This window comes from Stylophora pistillata, chromosome 7, assembly GCF_964205215.1.
Source record: "Stylophora pistillata chromosome 7, jaStyPist1.2, whole genome shotgun sequence".
Lineage (NCBI taxonomy): Eukaryota > Metazoa > Cnidaria > Anthozoa > Scleractinia > Pocilloporidae > Stylophora > Stylophora pistillata.
The window spans coordinates 18,306,275-18,324,193 of NC_142525.1; the positions used below are offsets into that span (position 1 = coordinate 18,306,275).

A 17,919-nucleotide genomic window follows, 5' to 3' on the forward strand; every position below is an offset into this window, starting at 1 on the left:
CGGTGAGTATCAACTGAGACGAGACCGACACAAGCTAATGGAACGCAATAATAGCAGCTGAGTCTGAACTTTATCGATTTAAGAATATCACTTTTAATATTTTCTCAGCTTCAGTCTGGGTTTTGTAACAAAATTTAGACTAAGTAATAAAGTTGAAAACCAGAAGATTTATTAAATCCACGACATGAGCTTGATGAGAATCACCAATACCCTCGGATAAATTTCGACACAAATACAGCAAACTAAGAGGCACAAGCTATTGGATTTAAGCATTAGCTTTAGTCTGCGGTGAGGGCAGGAGACAAAGAAATCACTTCAGACTACTTTCTTTTTGGTCAAATAAGACGATATTGATGGAGATTACTCGGCATCACTTCACTAACCTTAGTCTATTCAGGCGGGATGATAACTCTCTCAGTCATATCTAAAACGAGCAGCTGCTCGTATGTAGAATGAGATAGAGGGCGCCTTTATCAAAATATCTCAATGAGATCAAGAAATTTAATATTGCGCCTTAACTGGGAAGAAAGTACATGTAACAAACAACATGAGGGTTACAATCTTAGTCAAATATTCTCACTGGATCAGTCGACCGGAGAAAAGACTCGTCTTAGCTTTACTGTTGCCTATAAGCGTTTCGAGATATCTGAGCTAGACATGATAAACATAATTAGCGCCTTGTGCTCCCACACAGTAGTCCTGGTCATCTATTCTGTCGTGTTGTTTCCCGGTAGGGCACTGTTTGAAATTTCTTGTAATGCATTTGTTTGAAAAACCATCTTTGCTGTAGGTATGCTTAACACTCGGTCCCGAGTAACACTCACCTTAAAAGAACAAAAACCAAATTCATTAAATACAATATTTGTTTCATCTGCATAATCGTATGTTTTAAAGAAACACTTCATTACAAATAATTAATACTGACTGTCCTACCGTGATTTTGCACTCCAAAGTATTCGTAGCCAAGCTCCTGGGTGAGTTCAGCACATCGGCAAAGTAAGTCACTCAGGTAAGTGTTGAGTTCCCCCAGCTGTGCTTTATTGCCGCTGTATTTGGTTGAGCTCTCATCCATGTCAGTAAAAATAAGCTCTGGCATAGGCCTGGAAGACGTTTGCAGGTCAGAAAAACAGCCGACTTTCTTGAACTTTGTGAAGCAATGTTTCGCTGAGAACAAGAGATCGAACGCCTCAGAACTCGCTTTGCGAAAAATGATGAAAAAAGTGGAAAGGATCTAATTAAAGATCCGCTAAAAATTTAAGACAAACTTATCTGTGTACAATCGGTAAAAACCTATTAGATTCAGGGTGTTTTTTTATCATTCTATCAGTGGGATTAATTGTTACTTTCATTCCCTTACGGACTTAAATGGCGACGAATGAATACTTAAATGTGAACTTATTTTATTGCATGTTTATTTTACCTTATTTAACAGTTTTACCTTAACTAATGGAAGTATCGAATGGAATCTAATAGATTCGAGAATTTCCAGCTTTTTTAGAATTCCGAGTCAGTTAAAACTGATCATGAGATTCTCAGAGCTACCGGTGGTTATCTCTGAAGTACCAAATCATTAGAAGTTTTGCCAATCTTCCTGGATAGGATTCTCTGAAGTCGATGAGGAGCTAACTTTGCATAGGAAAAACTCTTCTCAAAAAGGCGAAACATTATAGATTTTCTCGCAGATGTCTCGCAGACGTCGACCAAAAAAATTAATAAGTCCTCAGTACAGTACTACGCATCCTGTACTGTCTAAATTGAGACCAAACCGTTGGTAGTAGTGTAAAAAATTCCCAATTGTGCCCATATCAATTGCTGGCAGACTCCCTGGCAATCAAGGTTACCCGATGGCGTCAAAAATCGCCTATTGCGTTCATGTCCAAGCACTTCATTCCAATTTATTCATAACCAAGCAATAACTATTGTTCACTTTTGTGATAAATTCTTGGCTGTTCAACAGCAATTAACTTTTAAAGAAATTCGACTTATTATAATGGGACCCGATCAATATTTCTTTTCAATAGAAGCGAGCTAAGAGTTGAGCCCCGCAGAGGATGATAATAAATGAATTATAACAAATACGGGATATGGTGTACAGTTAAAATGAAGTAATAATTTAGCAAGGAACATTCCACTTGGTGGCCCTTCTTGTCCACTGTTTCCAGATCGAATTGGAATTTGGAATTTTGGTTTTTGCGGAGGGAGGAAAACCGGAGGTCCCGGAGAAAAGCCTCGGAGCAAGGACGAGAACTAACAACAAACTCAACCCACATGTGTGACGCCAGGTCCGGGAATCGAACCTGGGCCACAATGGTGGGAGGTGAGTGCTCTCACCACTGTGCCATCCCTGCTCCCTTGAAGAAATGTTACCTTGCTTAGACTCGTTTTCTTTAGGTATGCTGTAAACGTATGTGGTAGTCGCGTTCCCGCCGCAAACATTCCCATCGTTTGTATCACACTCAGCGAATTCCTTCGAGATGCAGAATTCAGACGGACCGTCTTTACTGTACGTTTTGTCTGAATTTTCACCTGACCAACACTCACCTAGAATCAAAAGAATTCTCGTGTAAACTCTCAGTCAGTACGTACAATTTCTAAAATTTGAGTTAAGGGTGATTTCCACGAATTTACGAATAGCCTACGTTAGCTTTTGAAGTGACTTTTTGGGCGCAAACTAAGGTTAGGAAACGCACTTTATATTACAGAATACATACTGAAAGGCTAAACAAACAATACCTTATTGAGGACTCAGTATGTTGCAAGCCAGATGAAAGGAAATTATATATTGAATAAAGTGTTGTAGAGTCGAAGACTTATTACAAACGAGTTGGGTTTTTTGAAACTAAAAGAACGGAGTCCTCGAATCAGTATGGAAAGGTTTTATACGCAGCTACTTCGAGGACATTCAGCTGAAAAGTTGCAGGTAGGTCTAAAAGCCAGCCAATGATCTTACGACACTTTTTCATGGCTGTATTTCACGGTGCATAGGACCGCCTAACTGATAAACAGTTTTTGGTCGGCCTCGGGCAGTTTTCTCAGTCCAGTATCTAGCATCGTGATAAATCTGTCCTTGTTCGTTCTCACTTTCTTCGTTTCATAACGCGTCCTGTTAATTCGCCCCGTCTACAATCAAGGACCTGTCTGGAGTCTTCTTTCGGGAAATTAACGTACTAGACTCTCCCTTGATGAAAACAAGGGTAAACACTGCTACGTAAAAAAAAGCCTGTTTCGACTTTACCCTACCAAAATTTTCAATCCCAAAATGATAAAATCCTTTTGCTTTTGAAACTTGAGCACATCGACAAACCACGTTCTGCAGATAACTGGCCCAGCTTCCCCAGTCTATTGGAACACCACTAAATTTGGCGTCTCTAGCATTGAGGTCTGTAAACATCAATTTCGGCAAAGGCTTTGGACTTTGTAAATCGTTAAAACAACCTTTTTTGATGAATTGCACCGGACAGTCGCCTAAAAGGGAAAGACACGAAAACTACATTCTTGAGTAATTGGTGGATTGCGTACGAACAGATCTGGAAAAATTCTGCTCGTCTTAAGCTGGCAGAGGAAAAAAAAAGCTACTCAGAGCGAGAGGTTAGGAATGATGTGAGAAACGAATGAAAAAACACTAACAAGATTACGGTTCCTTTTGGTGTTTCTCCTTGGTAATTGCTTTTCTTGAACGAAAGCGTGCGAACCTGGCTATTCAGAATTATGATCGCAGTCACGTGTCAAACAAAACATTTCTCAGAGGTGAAAGGCCTACCATTATGGTGTTCTTGATCCTTGACAAGTTCAACAGCTTTCGACGGTAATATTTTCTGTTGTGCCGCAGCTATGAGTCAAATAACAATACTTCACTCTCTCAATAAACATGAAGTATACTCGATAAGAAGAGAAAGAAAACGATATCGTCCTTATCAGTGACTATTTCCAGAAACTCTCTTATGATAGAGCAGGTAAGACTGCAAAAGTTTAATCAACAGTTCTCCATTTTTTCAAGGCATGTTGGATCATGTCTTTATCCTCGAGTCCTTTCGATCATCATTAATATTCAATAATTACATAGTTATAATCTTTTTCATGTCATGTTAGATGCCTACGCGAATTCCACGGGATTCTCGGGGGTTGTACGACAAGATTGCGTTAAATCTAGCCAATGTAATTTTAGGGCTTTTTTGACTTGTTATACACACGTCGGCAAGATTCTAGTCTCTTGAAATGTTAAACCGAAGTTGTATTGTTGTTATAACTTTATGTGATCTAAGAATTACTAAAAGACCCGTGGTTTCCTCTCTCTTTTGAAAAAAAAATAAATTAACAAAAAAAAACTTACCAGAGCACGATTTGTCGAGAAGAGCATTTATGATTTTGACCAGGTCTGTGTATTGATCGACCATAAAAACGTGATTAGCATCACCCATAGCTATGGACGTCAACTCGGGTTTATTCACATCCTTTCCAACACCAACGGCAATCACAACAACATTCTTATCCTGTCAAATAATCAGAAATCAAAAGTTTATGATTGAATGATAAAATATTGAAATAGAGACAGAGGGAATAACATATGTAACTTTAAATTGTCTAAAGCAAGGCGATGCTGGTTTTTCTTTCCACCTGCTAGAAGTGCAATGAATGATTCTTTCAGTCACTTTCGGAAATTTTAAGAAACATCAAGAAACAAACTTTTGGCGGCTGGCCGGAGCTGCATGGCTACAAATTAGTCCTTGCTATATATACCTGACAATACGAACAATTTGTATTGTTTGTTTATTTTTTTCTTGATACTTTAAACATTTATTTTAACTTCGTTTCAAATCAGATTTCTTGTAGATTCTGGTAGTCAGACTTGCGTCCCAACAAAGATTTAAAGCAGTTTTCATACTCAGAATCTCCTTTTGTCCTTCCGCTCGCGGTTAGCGCTGACATCAAATGGGGAGCTGACTCGGTCCGTCACTCACGATACGAATTTCGAGGTCGGTTAGTAAAAGGTGTTTACTTTATAGATTAATTTGGCCTTGATTAGCTGAATTTCTTAAATTTTGGTTCACCATTTTGACAAATTTGGCCTAGATGAGATGTGTGACATGTGAAATGACATGGTGGAAAAGAACACTGGGAAATGCGCTGTTTGGGTGACAAAAGCTTCAACAATTTTTTCATGTTAACCCTGCGTGAGCGAAAGAAGGCAAATTACATCACTGACAAAAAAAAGCAAAAAAGGGGTGTGTGATAAACATGGAACTGCATATAGGGACCTTGGTTAACAAGAAGTAGGAAGAAACATATCAATCACACGAAGAGCAATGAGCCTCGCTCATTGCTAGTATTTCGTACCTCAATGCTGAAAATGTAGCAAAACTCACCTTAAGAGGTTGTAATACCAGTGGGTATGGTTTGCTCCTTTCAGGATCTGTTAACCCATCGGTGATAACAATGAGGACGTCAGGCTTGTCAAACCGATCCCCTCCTTGCCCAGAAAACAGTAAAGTGTTTGCAAGTTCCAGTGCTTTGTCGGTTCTTGTTCCCTCTCTCAAGTAAGGAAAACTTTTTATCTTTTGCTTTAGACTTTCGGCGTTATGATATTGAACGTCCTTAAAGCTGAATTGAAGTTCAGCATCACTGCTGTAAACTATACTTCCAAAATGAGTTCCCTTCTGTGACACTTTAAAGTGTTCTGTCAAGTTAGCTACAAACTGTAGACAAAGCTGGTAATTAGGTAGCTTGACACTCTCAGAAGCATCAATGATTACGCCGATATCCAGCGCCTGCTCGCAAACTGAAATTAGGAAGAAATATGAATAAACTGACGGACAAATAGTTGGATAGACAGTAATTTTGTTTTCATAACCGCACTGTTGTAAAGTGTACCGTTATGGTGAAGCGTCAATGTAATTCATGTCTCTTCAACAAAATCTCCTTTGAAGTTTTGAAATGAAATGGACTTTAAAGCTCCTTACTCTTCTCTAAATTTGAACACAGTAGGTCTACAAACAGTCAAAATCAACATTAACACGACAGACAAGAGAGTGTAGCTGCAGTATGATGCATTTGTGATCCCCCTCAATGCCGAGAAAGGTAGTAGGTACAGCTTTGGAATAATAATAGCATTCAGAGAAAGAATCATGTATGCTTGACGCATGCTTCTCTCAGTTAACGCGTAGCTAGCCATTTTGCTCTAAGCCCCTGTACCTTTCAAGTTTAAGGGTTCCCAACAACTCGTTCCAAACGAAAAAAGACAAGTCGCACTTAGCTTACATCACTTTTTTTCGGTACTTTAACATTAATCTTACCTGGTGGTTTTGGTGTAGGTGGTGTAGGTGGCAAAGGAGTAGGAGTAGGTACTGCAAATAAAGTAAAAGTACAGATTGGAAAGTAAATACCAATGTTGCTTCAGGGCAGGAGTCAAAATTTCCAAAGTAAGTTTCTCAGAGAACAATGTCTCCAGACTGTCTATCATATTCTCTTTGACTAATCACGATCCTGTTGTCCGAACAACAGAGTTTAGTTACCTTACGCTATTATCGCCACATATTGTAAACACAGCGGTCAAAAGTCGGGCTTGCAATATGGCTCGCCGTGCGCCAATGTCCCACGCAAAATTTCAAAGGAAGGCACACCAAACAACCGCTGTTTCGCAATATAAGATAAAAAAAACTTGAAATTTTCATAGAAATCTGTAAAAAGGAAACAGAGTAGGAAAAGGAGAACTCGAGACTTTTTGAACACAAAGCCTATTCAAGCATAGGTATTCTGTTGATTCCTCATTCTGTTTGAGCATTACCAAATAAGTTATTACGGTTAAAAACCGTGACTTACCGGCTTATGCGGTTGTTTCTAACTCATGTGAGGCAATTTGGTGCTGACGGCTTGAAAGCACGCCACGTAATCGTAAATACATTCCACATGCGCAGACACTCGACCGCTGTATTCGTATTATATGGCGGGAGCTTGCGGCCGATATGACGCGTGCTCTGATTGGCTAAACCGAAACCTTAGCTATTATCCTCTTTTTCTGAAATCCGAGAGGATGAAAACGATAAGGGCCAAAAAACACCCAGAAAGGGTAAATCCAACTACATGTAGCTAACATTATCTGAGCAAAAATTTGAAGCTCGACAAGGAAATCTGTGGGGAGCCTTTACCGCTCTTCCCTTGAGGGATTTATGACTACTCTGTACTAACCTCTCCATCACTCGGTCTCGGAAAACATAGACTTACCTACAGTAAAGCAGCTAGCGCTACAAGTGGTTACCACACTGGTGGAGGTTGCTGTAAGTGTCTTAGTTTGGGTTAATGTTTGGTTGTGAGTGTTGGTCAAAGTCTGTGTCAGAACTGCTGTACTGGTTGCTGTCAATGTCTCTGTGGTCTTAGCAGTGCTTGTTGCCGTCAAAACAGCAGTACTGGTGGCTGTAGCTGTAGATGTTGTCGTAGCAGTAATAACATTTGTGGCATTATACGTTGAAGTTGAAGTTTGCGTTGCCACTGTAGTCAGAGTTTTAGTTAGTGTTTTTGTCGCGAGATGAGTGGTATTAACGGTGTTTGTTGTGGTGGCTGTGGTCAGTAAAGCGCTTGTTGTAATTCCTGTGCTAGTAACTGTGTCTGTTTTCGTCGTTGTTAAGGTGTGTGTGTTAGTTTTGTTTGCAGTGCTCGTCACAATGTTTGTAGTTGTTGCTGTTGTTCTTATCACATCTGTAGTAGTCATAGTATGAGTGTCAGTGGTATTTACTATCCTTGTACTTGTAGTTGTCAGAGTCTTCGTGCTGGTTACTGGCTGGTGACTCGTTAATACAGCTGTGCTTGTTTCTATGGTGTGATGAGTGCTGGTGGCTACTTGTGTATTTGTAGTAGTCAGAGTAGAAGTTGCAGTGACAACATCTGTCTGTGTGTGGGTCTGTGTGGTCAGTGCTGTATTTGTTGTTGTTTCAGTGTTAGTTATGGTAGCAACCGCTGTACTTGTCTCGGTTTGAGTGCTGGTTGATATTAAAGTTGTTGTATCAGTTGCTGTCTTGGTAACTGTTGTTAGGCATGGGCCAGGTGTAGAACATGAATTATTGGTGGATGCAGATGGTTTGGGCGGAACACAAGTCGCAAAAATATCTACTTTGACGCAAATAGATGGAAAGCTGCATGTAGGAATAGGGCACTGATAATTTCTTTGAGGCCGTGATACTGATCCAGCTTCTTTTGCTCTTTGCGCTCTGTGTTGCAGTGCTGGTGAAGTTTGAGGTGTTTCATGAGTCGTTGGTTGAGCGGGTATTCCGGTACCAGTCTTTTGATATGCAGTATACTGATTCCACGAAGGATTCGACCATGAAACACTCATCGGCAAATGGGAAGAATTAGCTGGGGCTTCTTTTAAATCATAGAAAACAAAAAACAAAGTGAAGGTCACATCTTGGCGAAGGAATTTAAAACAAATGAATCAGAGAATGAGGTGAAAGAAAAACACTAGTTTTCAATTCAGAGAGCATGAGTTGTGTCCTTTGCTTGCCCTGGAAATGAAAAGAGTAACAGTAATAGATTTGTTTTGATAATGACCAGTGGTCAAAAGAATCACATTATTGTTTGACTTGTATTAAACTGCGTCAAAAATTTTCCATGTATGTTCATGAAGTGTGGGAAGGGGGAGATGTCTTACACTTGGATGGTAATTGGGGAAAACTAAATGCCAATTATTGCAATCTTAATGAACTACCTCCACCTTAAATTGATATTACTCACATGGTAGTCAAACAAAGTTTCTAAACCATGTCTTTACTGACGCTGGGAAAATTTGCGTCAAGCAATGGCAATCAGAATTAGATATGTATCATAAGAAAGGCGGCGGAATTTGACCGTGCTCATGAAGTAAATAGGATCTTTTTTCATTTTTCTTGTTTTGCCTCCATCTTTCTTTTCACATTGCTGATCCTAACAGTAAGCAGGAAGTTGGTCACAACAGAACCTTATAATAGTTTAGGGTGGCAATAACGGCCAGGCCGTTCTGTGTGGTATCGGGTACCCGTGATGACCCTTGCCTTCGAGACAACTTTACGGGGCTTTTAATAGATTGTGAGTTGTAAAAGCTGTCCCCTCGCCAATCTCACCGTGACAGCTAGGCAGGTTACGTATTGGACAAATTGTCGGACCCTAGGAAAGGATTAACAATCAGTACTGTGTTTTTTCTCTGAAGTCTGACCGCATTATTTTCAATGGCTGCCAATTTACGACTTTTCTCTATGAAGAGCCAACAAGAAATACCAATAGCTTAAGGCTCGAGCCAGGAAGGCGAGCTGAAGTGTTTGTATGAAAATAAGTTGCCCCGCCTGACAAGGTTACCCTAACTGCTAATTAAGGCGAGAAAACTCGCCCTCCCACGACGAGACGAGACGATTTCGCCATTTTCATATAAATGGTTGGTTGAGCTTTTCAGAGGTAGGTGAGAAGATAGCATGGCCAAGACATCTCGGAGACGGGTTGTCTCGGGTACCCGAGACCATATAAATCAGCCTTAAGTTAAATTCATTATTGCCTTTGCATTCTCTCTCTCTCCAATTAGTAAAGGTTTTAGGGATGAGCAGAGCGCAAGTTAGGGAATAATTGGCCAGCGAGTAATTTCCAATCGATTGAGCACGTATCGCAGCTTTTGCGACTGTAGTTTACGCAAAATAAACGCAAAATCAAAAGAGTAGCACTCTACTCCTATTACAAACTAGTTAACTGTATTTATAAAATCGTTTCAGAAACTCGCTAACAGAAAATTGACAAAAAGATTAACTTTTTTTCACTTTTTCAGATTAAAAATGTCCGCTTACATGCAGTTTGTGATCAGATGGATTAAACCGGACGCTTTAGTCCTGTAAAAGTCGGTTAACCTTGAAAAAGGTCGTAAACAACCAATCAGATAAAAGCGATTTGTCATTGACAGAATTATCGGAGAGAAAAAGGTTAATTGACATGAATCTACATCAACGAAAAGACTGAAGAGTTCATTCACTTTGGTTGGCAGATTATATATGGTTCGCTGCATTTAATATGTGTATATAAACCATACGTGTATGTTTCATGGCTTGAAGTGATAACTTTTAGGCGAAATCTTTGTGCCCCGCGGCTTGGCATTTCAGGGACACCAACAATCCTAACACCTGCACTCTAAAGTTACCAAGCTGAGACAAACAAGTATCAAGGCTGTCTGATAAGGAGAAAGGGTCACGGAAACTGCGGGACTTACTGACTTGTGCGACTTGTTCTTTCATTAGAAATTTCTCTTCTTTTTTTATCTCTTTTTACTTCCTACGAGTGTTCAGAAAAAGGCAATAGACCTTATCAAGATTATGAATAGTTAACGTTTTTCTGCTGACAAGAATACCAAATTATCCCCCACAAGCGATCTAAAATAAAGTGATTGAGATGATAAATGATAGTTATTCCCCATTTATAAACTCAATAGCGACTCTTTTAATTCTTGCTTTGCGTGCGTTTTGATTTTACCAAAATGTACATATGTTTTCAATAATACAATATTTCCCAAAGTAAAATGGAAAAGAATCTATAAGCCCATGAAAATGAACAATGTTAGCTTGAAGTTGAATGAAAATCATCACGATAAACAGATTTAGAGAAACCTTGCTAGTGGGATCAAGTTATCTACAGAGGAGAAATTGTCATTCTGTCGGTGTAGCTAGAGTTATTCGGTCATTCATTTCATGTAGAGACTGTCTTGCAGTAAACTGAAAAAACACAAACCTTCTCTTTAGTTAATTATCAAAACATACCTTTACTAGAATAACCGTCAGATTTTCCTGCCATGGAAAGATATGTAAATATTATATAGGCCAGATAAGCTAACGCATTCATATTCGATACACTTCAATATTGTTATTCAGGAGATTTCCGACATTGGACTGGACCGATGTATTCCAACTGTCAATTACTCATGGACTGACCAGTGAATTTCTCAAATATTACGTAAACGTATTTTTGCCTGACAAATGTCTTACCGTCGAACGTCCAATGAACACTGCCTGAATTTGCTATACTGGGTAGACTGTCGGCAGTCTGAAAGTACAAATTCGGCACTTAAAAAATAATTCTGGACTGCTGGTGCAACCAAGAAAATTACCGGGTCCCGATGTATAAAGGGCGGATAACGCTATCCAACGGATAAATTACTATCCTGCGGATGAGTGATAGCAAAACTTTCTGCGCTATCCACCGGATAAAGAATTATCCAATAGACAGAGTTATCCAGCCTTTGAACAACCGGGGCCTGGAGGGGATTATTAGAAAAGGGCTAACAGGTCTTTTGTATTTTAATCAACCTTCCTTTTTCTATGCTCTAGATTACCATCGAACTAACTGAGGGCCATACTGGAGAATATTAGCCTAAGGTTGTAGCCGCAAGTACAAAAACGGCTGAGGGCCAAGATTTCCTAATAATGCTCGAGCAAGTGAGGTGAGTAAGTAGTTTATTAAAATGCACCCAGACTAATCTTGCACAACTTGAATTTGCCGGCTTTCGTAAACAAACAACAGGGCTTATGACCGTTTCCGTGGAAATCGTTTCAAGTTAAAAGATCCCCCGTTGGGAGGAATTATATGAAGCTATTCGTATGAAAAATAAAGAGAAAATCCAAAACAGCAACGCAAATAGCTACCGCCATCATGGCTATATTTCGCTGCTTGATGCTAAAGGTTACCGTGGACTTTTAGGACTTAAAGTGTTGCATTCAACATATTACACATGCATTCATTTGGCCTCTAAGCTTAACACTGCGCAACAATTTTTTACATGATGTTACCTCTTTTTAGCCAAGCTTATATACGCCAACGTACGATATGTTTGAAAGTGAGCCAGAAAAATAGGTACAATTTTGAGTAAAAATGTCAAAAAGCTGCCTTTAGCCAGCGATTCTATATAACAACATTCTTCCTTATTTTTTTCTTTCATATGTCTCACAAATACCCGTAGCCATGGTCCGGGTTCTACTATTAGCAAGACGGATTAAAAAGAAATGTTTCCTTAGACTACTTCAGTGTGTTGTGATGAAGCATTGGGAGATGCCTTAAACCTCTGTTTAGCAGCTTCTCTGTGCAGCTCATTAGATTGTTTAGTAGTGCAATCATTTGGACTCGATGCGATTTTCTAGCGAGTTTTTTGATTATTTGTTTTCAGCTTTTTTTGTGGGACTCAGGTTTACCTTTATTCGTATCTAACTCATAGTTATCAGTCACTCTATTCCTTGAGCAGTAAATCCAAGAACCTGTATTTTTTTTTTTTTTTTTTTTACATGTCGTCCAGATGTTGTAAGTTAAACGGATTGCCATGAGGAAGCTACCGGCACCATTGTAATGATTTCTAATGGTTTACTGATGTGACATTGAATGAACGTGCTAGCAGTGGGTATCACGGAAAAAATCCATGGTTCGCCTATCATGAATTTTACGAAAGGTTGAATTTTCTTTTTCCTATTCCACAGAACGCCGGAATCATCGATAATCAGTATTGGAAAATACATGAAAAACACGGTGTTCATGGCACGGTGCCTGGAAAACTCCTCTGTACAGTCCGTTTTCCTAAAAATGTAACATCGGTTATCCGACATGGTTGTCCCCACGTTGTTTGTTGGGGGCTACACTACTTTGACAACCATATAACCAACCTGTTTACTGAGAAACCTCTTATCTTTTCACTATCTTCAAATTTTCTTGGTGAGGAGATTTCTGACGTGTTTTCTCCCAGAAAACTGAATTCATGTCCATCTTTATCGATCAATCAATTTCACCCAAGTGTCATTTCACGATTATCGTGTTGTCGTCGAATTAGGAGCAAACTAGAAACTAAAGTCTGGAATCTTTTGCGTCTTGAAATCCTCAATCCACGAGTGTAGAATCCGGAATCCAATACTGTCCTGGATTACCTAACATAGGGTCATTGATTTGTTTAGTCATCATAAAAATAAAGCATTTCAAGAGCTTCAAAAAGAGCGAGCACTTTTAAATTGTTGCAGAGTGAAGTTTGAGTCATTTGCTTGAAGCATTCCCAATCAAAGGGATCATGCAGTTCAAAGCTGAAACTATGAAATGCAATCGATCCAAAAAGGTGCCCACAAAATAACTGTTTAAACATGACGGCTACGTTATTTTCCCATTAAAGTGTTTTATTCATATTGTAAAATGGGGAAATATTACGCCGCTGTTGATCTGACTTTGCTAAGGTTTATATACTTTTAAGCATCAGAAACTGTGATAATTAGTTAACTGAGTCACGAAGACAAACAGGAGATTTTGCTTTGTGGGGTAGCAGCGGGTTTAAGTGGTAAAAAGGCTTTGAAACTGCAATCTCAAGGCATTATATACTTGGTGAAGGTTTAGATGCGCCATTGTCAGTCATATCACCTGCAGTTTATCTTAGTCCAGCTGTCTTTGTCAAAAGAAAGCTATTGGATGCAAGGTTTTGCTTTGCCAGATAAATCGGATCGTTGTGAATTCCCAGAAATTAAGCCGGGAAACTTTTATTAGCCTGTCGATCGCAGCGGTTTTTTTTTTTAAATTATCATTTCTTTCTTACTAATAAAGTGAGAAAACAAAGTTGGTCTTTTCTCTTCCCACACAGATGTCATCAACCAAGGGGTTGCATGTTTTGAATCCTCGTCCAATGCAATTATCTGCCTCTGAAGGTCCATCCTTGCTGAACGTTTCACCTGCCTCAGGCCCCGACCAACACTCACCTTCAAGAACAACAAGAATTGCATTGAGTCAAAGGGCAGCCAGTAGTTTTGGTCCTAGCCTTAGCAGATCATATATTTTGTGTGAAACAGAGAGCATAACAGGACTAAGAGATTTAAGATGATACCTTAATTTTTACGTAATGCTCTTTGAAATATACCATACAAAACCATCCAGAGTGATTAGCTAACATGTTTACAAACTGGGCGGGAACTTTTCAGCCACCTTTCCCTATGCTATTATGCCTTGTCAAGCAAAATTAAGGCTTGATAAAAAAGAGCACGCGTGTTCTGTCGCACGCGTTCGCCTACCGTGATACTGCAACCCAAAGTGAGAGTATTTCTTTTCTTTTGCCTTCTCAGCACAGCGACACACTAAGTCATTCAAGTAATCGTCCCACTCTCCCCAGTCGATTCTAGTTCCGCTATATTTGGGACTGTTTGGATCGCGATATGTAAGAAGCAGTTCATCGAGTGGTCGAGCATTCCTCTTCTGATTATCCTTAAAACAGCCAACAGGTTTAAAAGGAACTGGACAACGTGCATCTGAAAATTACAAAGCCCAAAATCCCTGATGATATCACTTCTTTATGGATGGTCACAAAGTGGGTAAATGATTGTTTTAGTAAAACTTTAAACTAGATTTAAGCAATTATCAAGATTAAAATTAAATAACGACAGTTGGACTGATTTTCGAGCGTGTATTTTCGAGCGCGTATTCGGATCAAGAGAAAGGGAAAATTTCATCGTTTATTTGATGTGGGTCTTTCATTTGTCAGCAAGCTACCTCATAATTACAGTCCTTTGACATCTTAAAATAGAATTAGAACTCAGTCTATTCCCTGAAAAAGGGCCAATCATATTTTTACAGCTAAAGCACGATCCATGTCGATATATATTTTCTACAGGGCTCGTTCATTCATTCGCTCTGATTGGTTACTTGGTTAAACCCAAAATTTCTCTAATATTCATCAGCACGACTGACAGCGGATTCTTTGTTTAAGACAAGTTGGAATCGCTCTAAAAATTAGAGGAAGAACTCATTATCAAACAACGCGTATTATTATCCAACTACACTTAGTATAGTACAAATAACGCCATAGACGAGTACAAATATCACGCGGTATTTGTACTCTAGAGTACCGGTTAAACAGGTTTTCTCGCATCGGGCAAGCGAAGAGTTGAGTTGTAGTTACGAAAAAAAAAAATGGCGGACAATTTGAATCATATTTCCGACGACGAAGAGTCAGAATGGCTGGTAAATATACATAAAAGTTTATTAGATGAATCGAACGAAGAAAAACAGCTAGACGACCTGGAAATTTCTTCATTTATTGAAGAAACTACAACACGACAACGTGCCAATTCCGTTCCGCTTCGCATACTTCTGTCACGCAGAAATTCGCCCGCACTGAAATAACAGTTTGACGTGTTGGATAATAAATAACTTATTAGACGTTTTGTTGTATAGTATCGCTGAGTATTTTTACTCGTTATTTGTATTTTGACTCGCTCTACGGGCTCGTCAAAATACGGCACAACTCGTAAAAATACTCAGCGATACTACACAACAAAACGTCTAATAAGATATCTATATTCCAGTTACTTTTTAAACATCCTCCCTTAAGAGCTGCTTGTAATGGTCTACCTTATTCCGTGGAAAGGAAATGCGAGTTTCTCCGTCTAAATGGTTCAATAAACGAGAAGCACGTTTTGTAATGTCTATAAAAACAACGCCCATCAAACGGCATATACCCATGTTACCTTCACTCTTTTGTATGGTGTAAACATAGTTTACAAAAGTTTTCCCTACACACTCTACGTCTATAGCTTTTGGATCTTCAGGGCAAGGCTGATAGTCACTGGTCAAACAGCTGTCTGATGAAGCTGGACCAAGTTGGTTATACTTTTCAGCGGCCTCTGGACTTGACCAACATTCTCCTATTCAGAAAATTATCCCAAAAAAATTATGCCAAAAGAAAAGTGAAGATGAACTTTCAAGCAATACTTGGATATTTCAGTTTGTATCAAGTTGAATCCTTAACGTTGTGGTGAACAAGTTCTGCTATTCAGACTTCACAGGTGATGGTCGGACAGCAGATCAACTGAATTGCGAGAGCAGTTCAGTAACTTGCAAGAACACTTGCTGAAGCAGTAAAATAAGTTGACATGAGTGTTATCATACAGAATGTGTCGATTCTGTAAGTATACATTTATATTAAGGGAAACTTGAGTTTATATATGAAGGTAAAACCCTAACACGTTTAGTGATCAACAACCGTGATGAATTCAATTATTTTTACTTAAACAATATTGATGACTGGATTTTTCTGTGACACGTAGCGTAGCTTTTAGAAACTATTGCAAATTTTTTCAAAACATAACTGCAATTTGTGATTTTACTAGATGAACTCGAAGAATAATGGTCTTGGTCAGTCATAATCAATTTGCAATATTATTTACAATAATATTTGCAGAGTGTGATTGAGCCCCACGGCTAAATCTGCAGTAGTGTACCCGTGAAGGACAGAGATGTGTAAATGATGGACTAGTCAAAAATACATTTTTCACGAGTGAGTGAATGGAGCTTGACAAACAAAGAGTTTCCAACGTGCGCCTCGAAAGTGATTGCCCCAAGAATGTAGGACAATGGAGGTTCCTACCGATAGTTCATTTAGGTATCGCCTAAAGCCTTCTGCCTACCAGAGTTTTCATGAAAATATCATCCATCTGTAATATTGTTTAAGACTAAACCTCCTCACCGTAAAACTGCAAGCCAAAATGGGTGAACTTGTTCTCCGCAGCCTTCTCCGCGCATCTGCAGGCTAACTTTGGCAAGTACGTGTTCCAACTCCCCCAGTCTATGCTAAAATTACTACGAACAGGAGACTTAGGATCCTCACGATCAGTAAAAATTAGTTTCTCTAAAAGCCGAGGGCTCTTTTTGTTGTCTTTGAAACATCCGAGTTTCTGATATTCTACCATACACATCGGCTCTGCTTCTTCAAACAAGAAAAAAAGAAAAGTACGTAAAACATTGAAGCAGGAAATCGTCTAAAACATACATACATACATACAGACATACAAACCTACAGACAGACAGATAGTCACATTTAAATATCATACACTTGTATATATGTAATTATAATATTAAAAGAAATGGTAAATTGTTAGTCAACACATTCTTGTCGATGTAAACGGATTATCTTGAATTAGTAGCTCTGTGACCAAATTGTTATGTAGACTCTGGTCGATCTTCTAAGAGCGTGTTACCTCGCCTAGTTTTGTTCACTCGCCACTTCAATTTGGTAAAGCAGATTATTTGTGGATAAAATTTCTTACAAATTCAGAAATGGTAAAAAATGAAACTTGCAAAACTTGCATTACTCTTAAACTTGTTTGTTTTTTTAGCAGGTCTTACTGGTGGACGTTCCGTTCCCCTCAGAACAATTTTTACCGCTGCATAAGTTGTTAAAGTAATTCCAAAAATTACAATTCCAAGAAACCACTCTTAAATAGCGCAGCTCTTTACTTTTCGAACTAAAAATCTATGAGTCCTCTCTTTGAGTAGGGGTTGGACATCAGTTTGCTTAGCTAGCGAAACTTGTCATTTTGCATGGGATTGCCGTTACCAGCTTCTACCCAATTCCTTTGCGCCGTTTGTATTTATTATTACCACCTACTGAGATCAAATTAAAGGAAGATAAACAGTAGCTCAAGAGATGGAAAATTTTAGCAGTGGTATGTAATCCTGAGAAGCATTCTGTTGAGACTAAATAAACAGAGATGGAGTTTGACTCCTTAGGTTAATGACAAAAAATCAGTCTTTTACCTGATTCCTGGGTTGATGAAAACTGGACAGCGCCTGCTAGAAAAACCCACACAAGAGAAAAATGCGTCAGCTGAACTGCCATCGATATCAACTAAATCAACTTTAAATTATCAACAACACAAAGGCAAATAAACCAACAAGCAAATGGATCGACAAATTACGGATACAATAATCAAAATCGAATTTGACACTTTGCACCAAATTAATTACATGTTATCATGGGTGAGTTCTTTATTGGTTGACTGAGGACAGAAGTGTAAACATACCTGCATGTTGTATTGTATCCGTTGATACATGTAGTTTGCACTGAGCCTCTAGGTTTGGAAAGCTTTAGATGAATTCCTCCGGCAAAAGACCCTCCAATTCGTTAATTAAACATTT

At 38.9% G+C, this 17,919-nt stretch overlaps 2 protein-coding genes across 3 annotated transcripts; both read right to left on the bottom strand.

Moving 5' to 3' along the window:
- Positions 1 to 69: 69 nt before the first annotated feature.
- Positions 70 to 10,913, bottom strand: LOC111334628 (uncharacterized). 2 transcript variants are annotated; one of them, XM_022940422.2, is made up of 10 exons: positions 10,755 to 10,913; positions 7,219 to 8,352; positions 6,291 to 6,341; positions 5,364 to 5,776; positions 4,331 to 4,490; positions 3,761 to 3,829; positions 3,241 to 3,465; positions 2,368 to 2,541; positions 934 to 1,164; positions 70 to 824 (listed from the first exon to the last, which is right to left on the bottom strand). In XM_022940422.2, the coding sequence occupies exons 1-10, from the start codon at positions 10,834 to 10,836 to the stop codon at positions 652 to 654; spliced, it is 2,712 nt and encodes a 903-aa protein (XP_022796157.2). In that variant the 5' UTR covers positions 10,837 to 10,913; the 3' UTR covers positions 70 to 651. The 2 variants fall into 2 exon arrangements, with proteins under 2 accessions (XP_022796157.2, XP_022796158.2); XM_022940423.2 differs by having other exon boundaries at positions 2,332 to 2,541.
- A 2,624-nt stretch (positions 10,914 to 13,537) lies between these two features.
- On the bottom strand, positions 13,538 to 16,747 carry LOC111334627 (uncharacterized). Its single transcript, XM_088726233.1, has 4 exons — positions 16,469 to 16,747; positions 15,471 to 15,647; positions 14,019 to 14,252; positions 13,538 to 13,709 (listed from the first exon to the last, which is right to left on the bottom strand). The coding sequence occupies exons 1-4, from the start codon at positions 16,695 to 16,697 to the stop codon at positions 13,549 to 13,551; spliced, it is 801 nt and encodes a 266-aa protein (XP_088582359.1). The 5' UTR covers positions 16,698 to 16,747; the 3' UTR covers positions 13,538 to 13,548.
- Between the last annotated feature and the right edge of the window lie 1,172 nt (positions 16,748 to 17,919).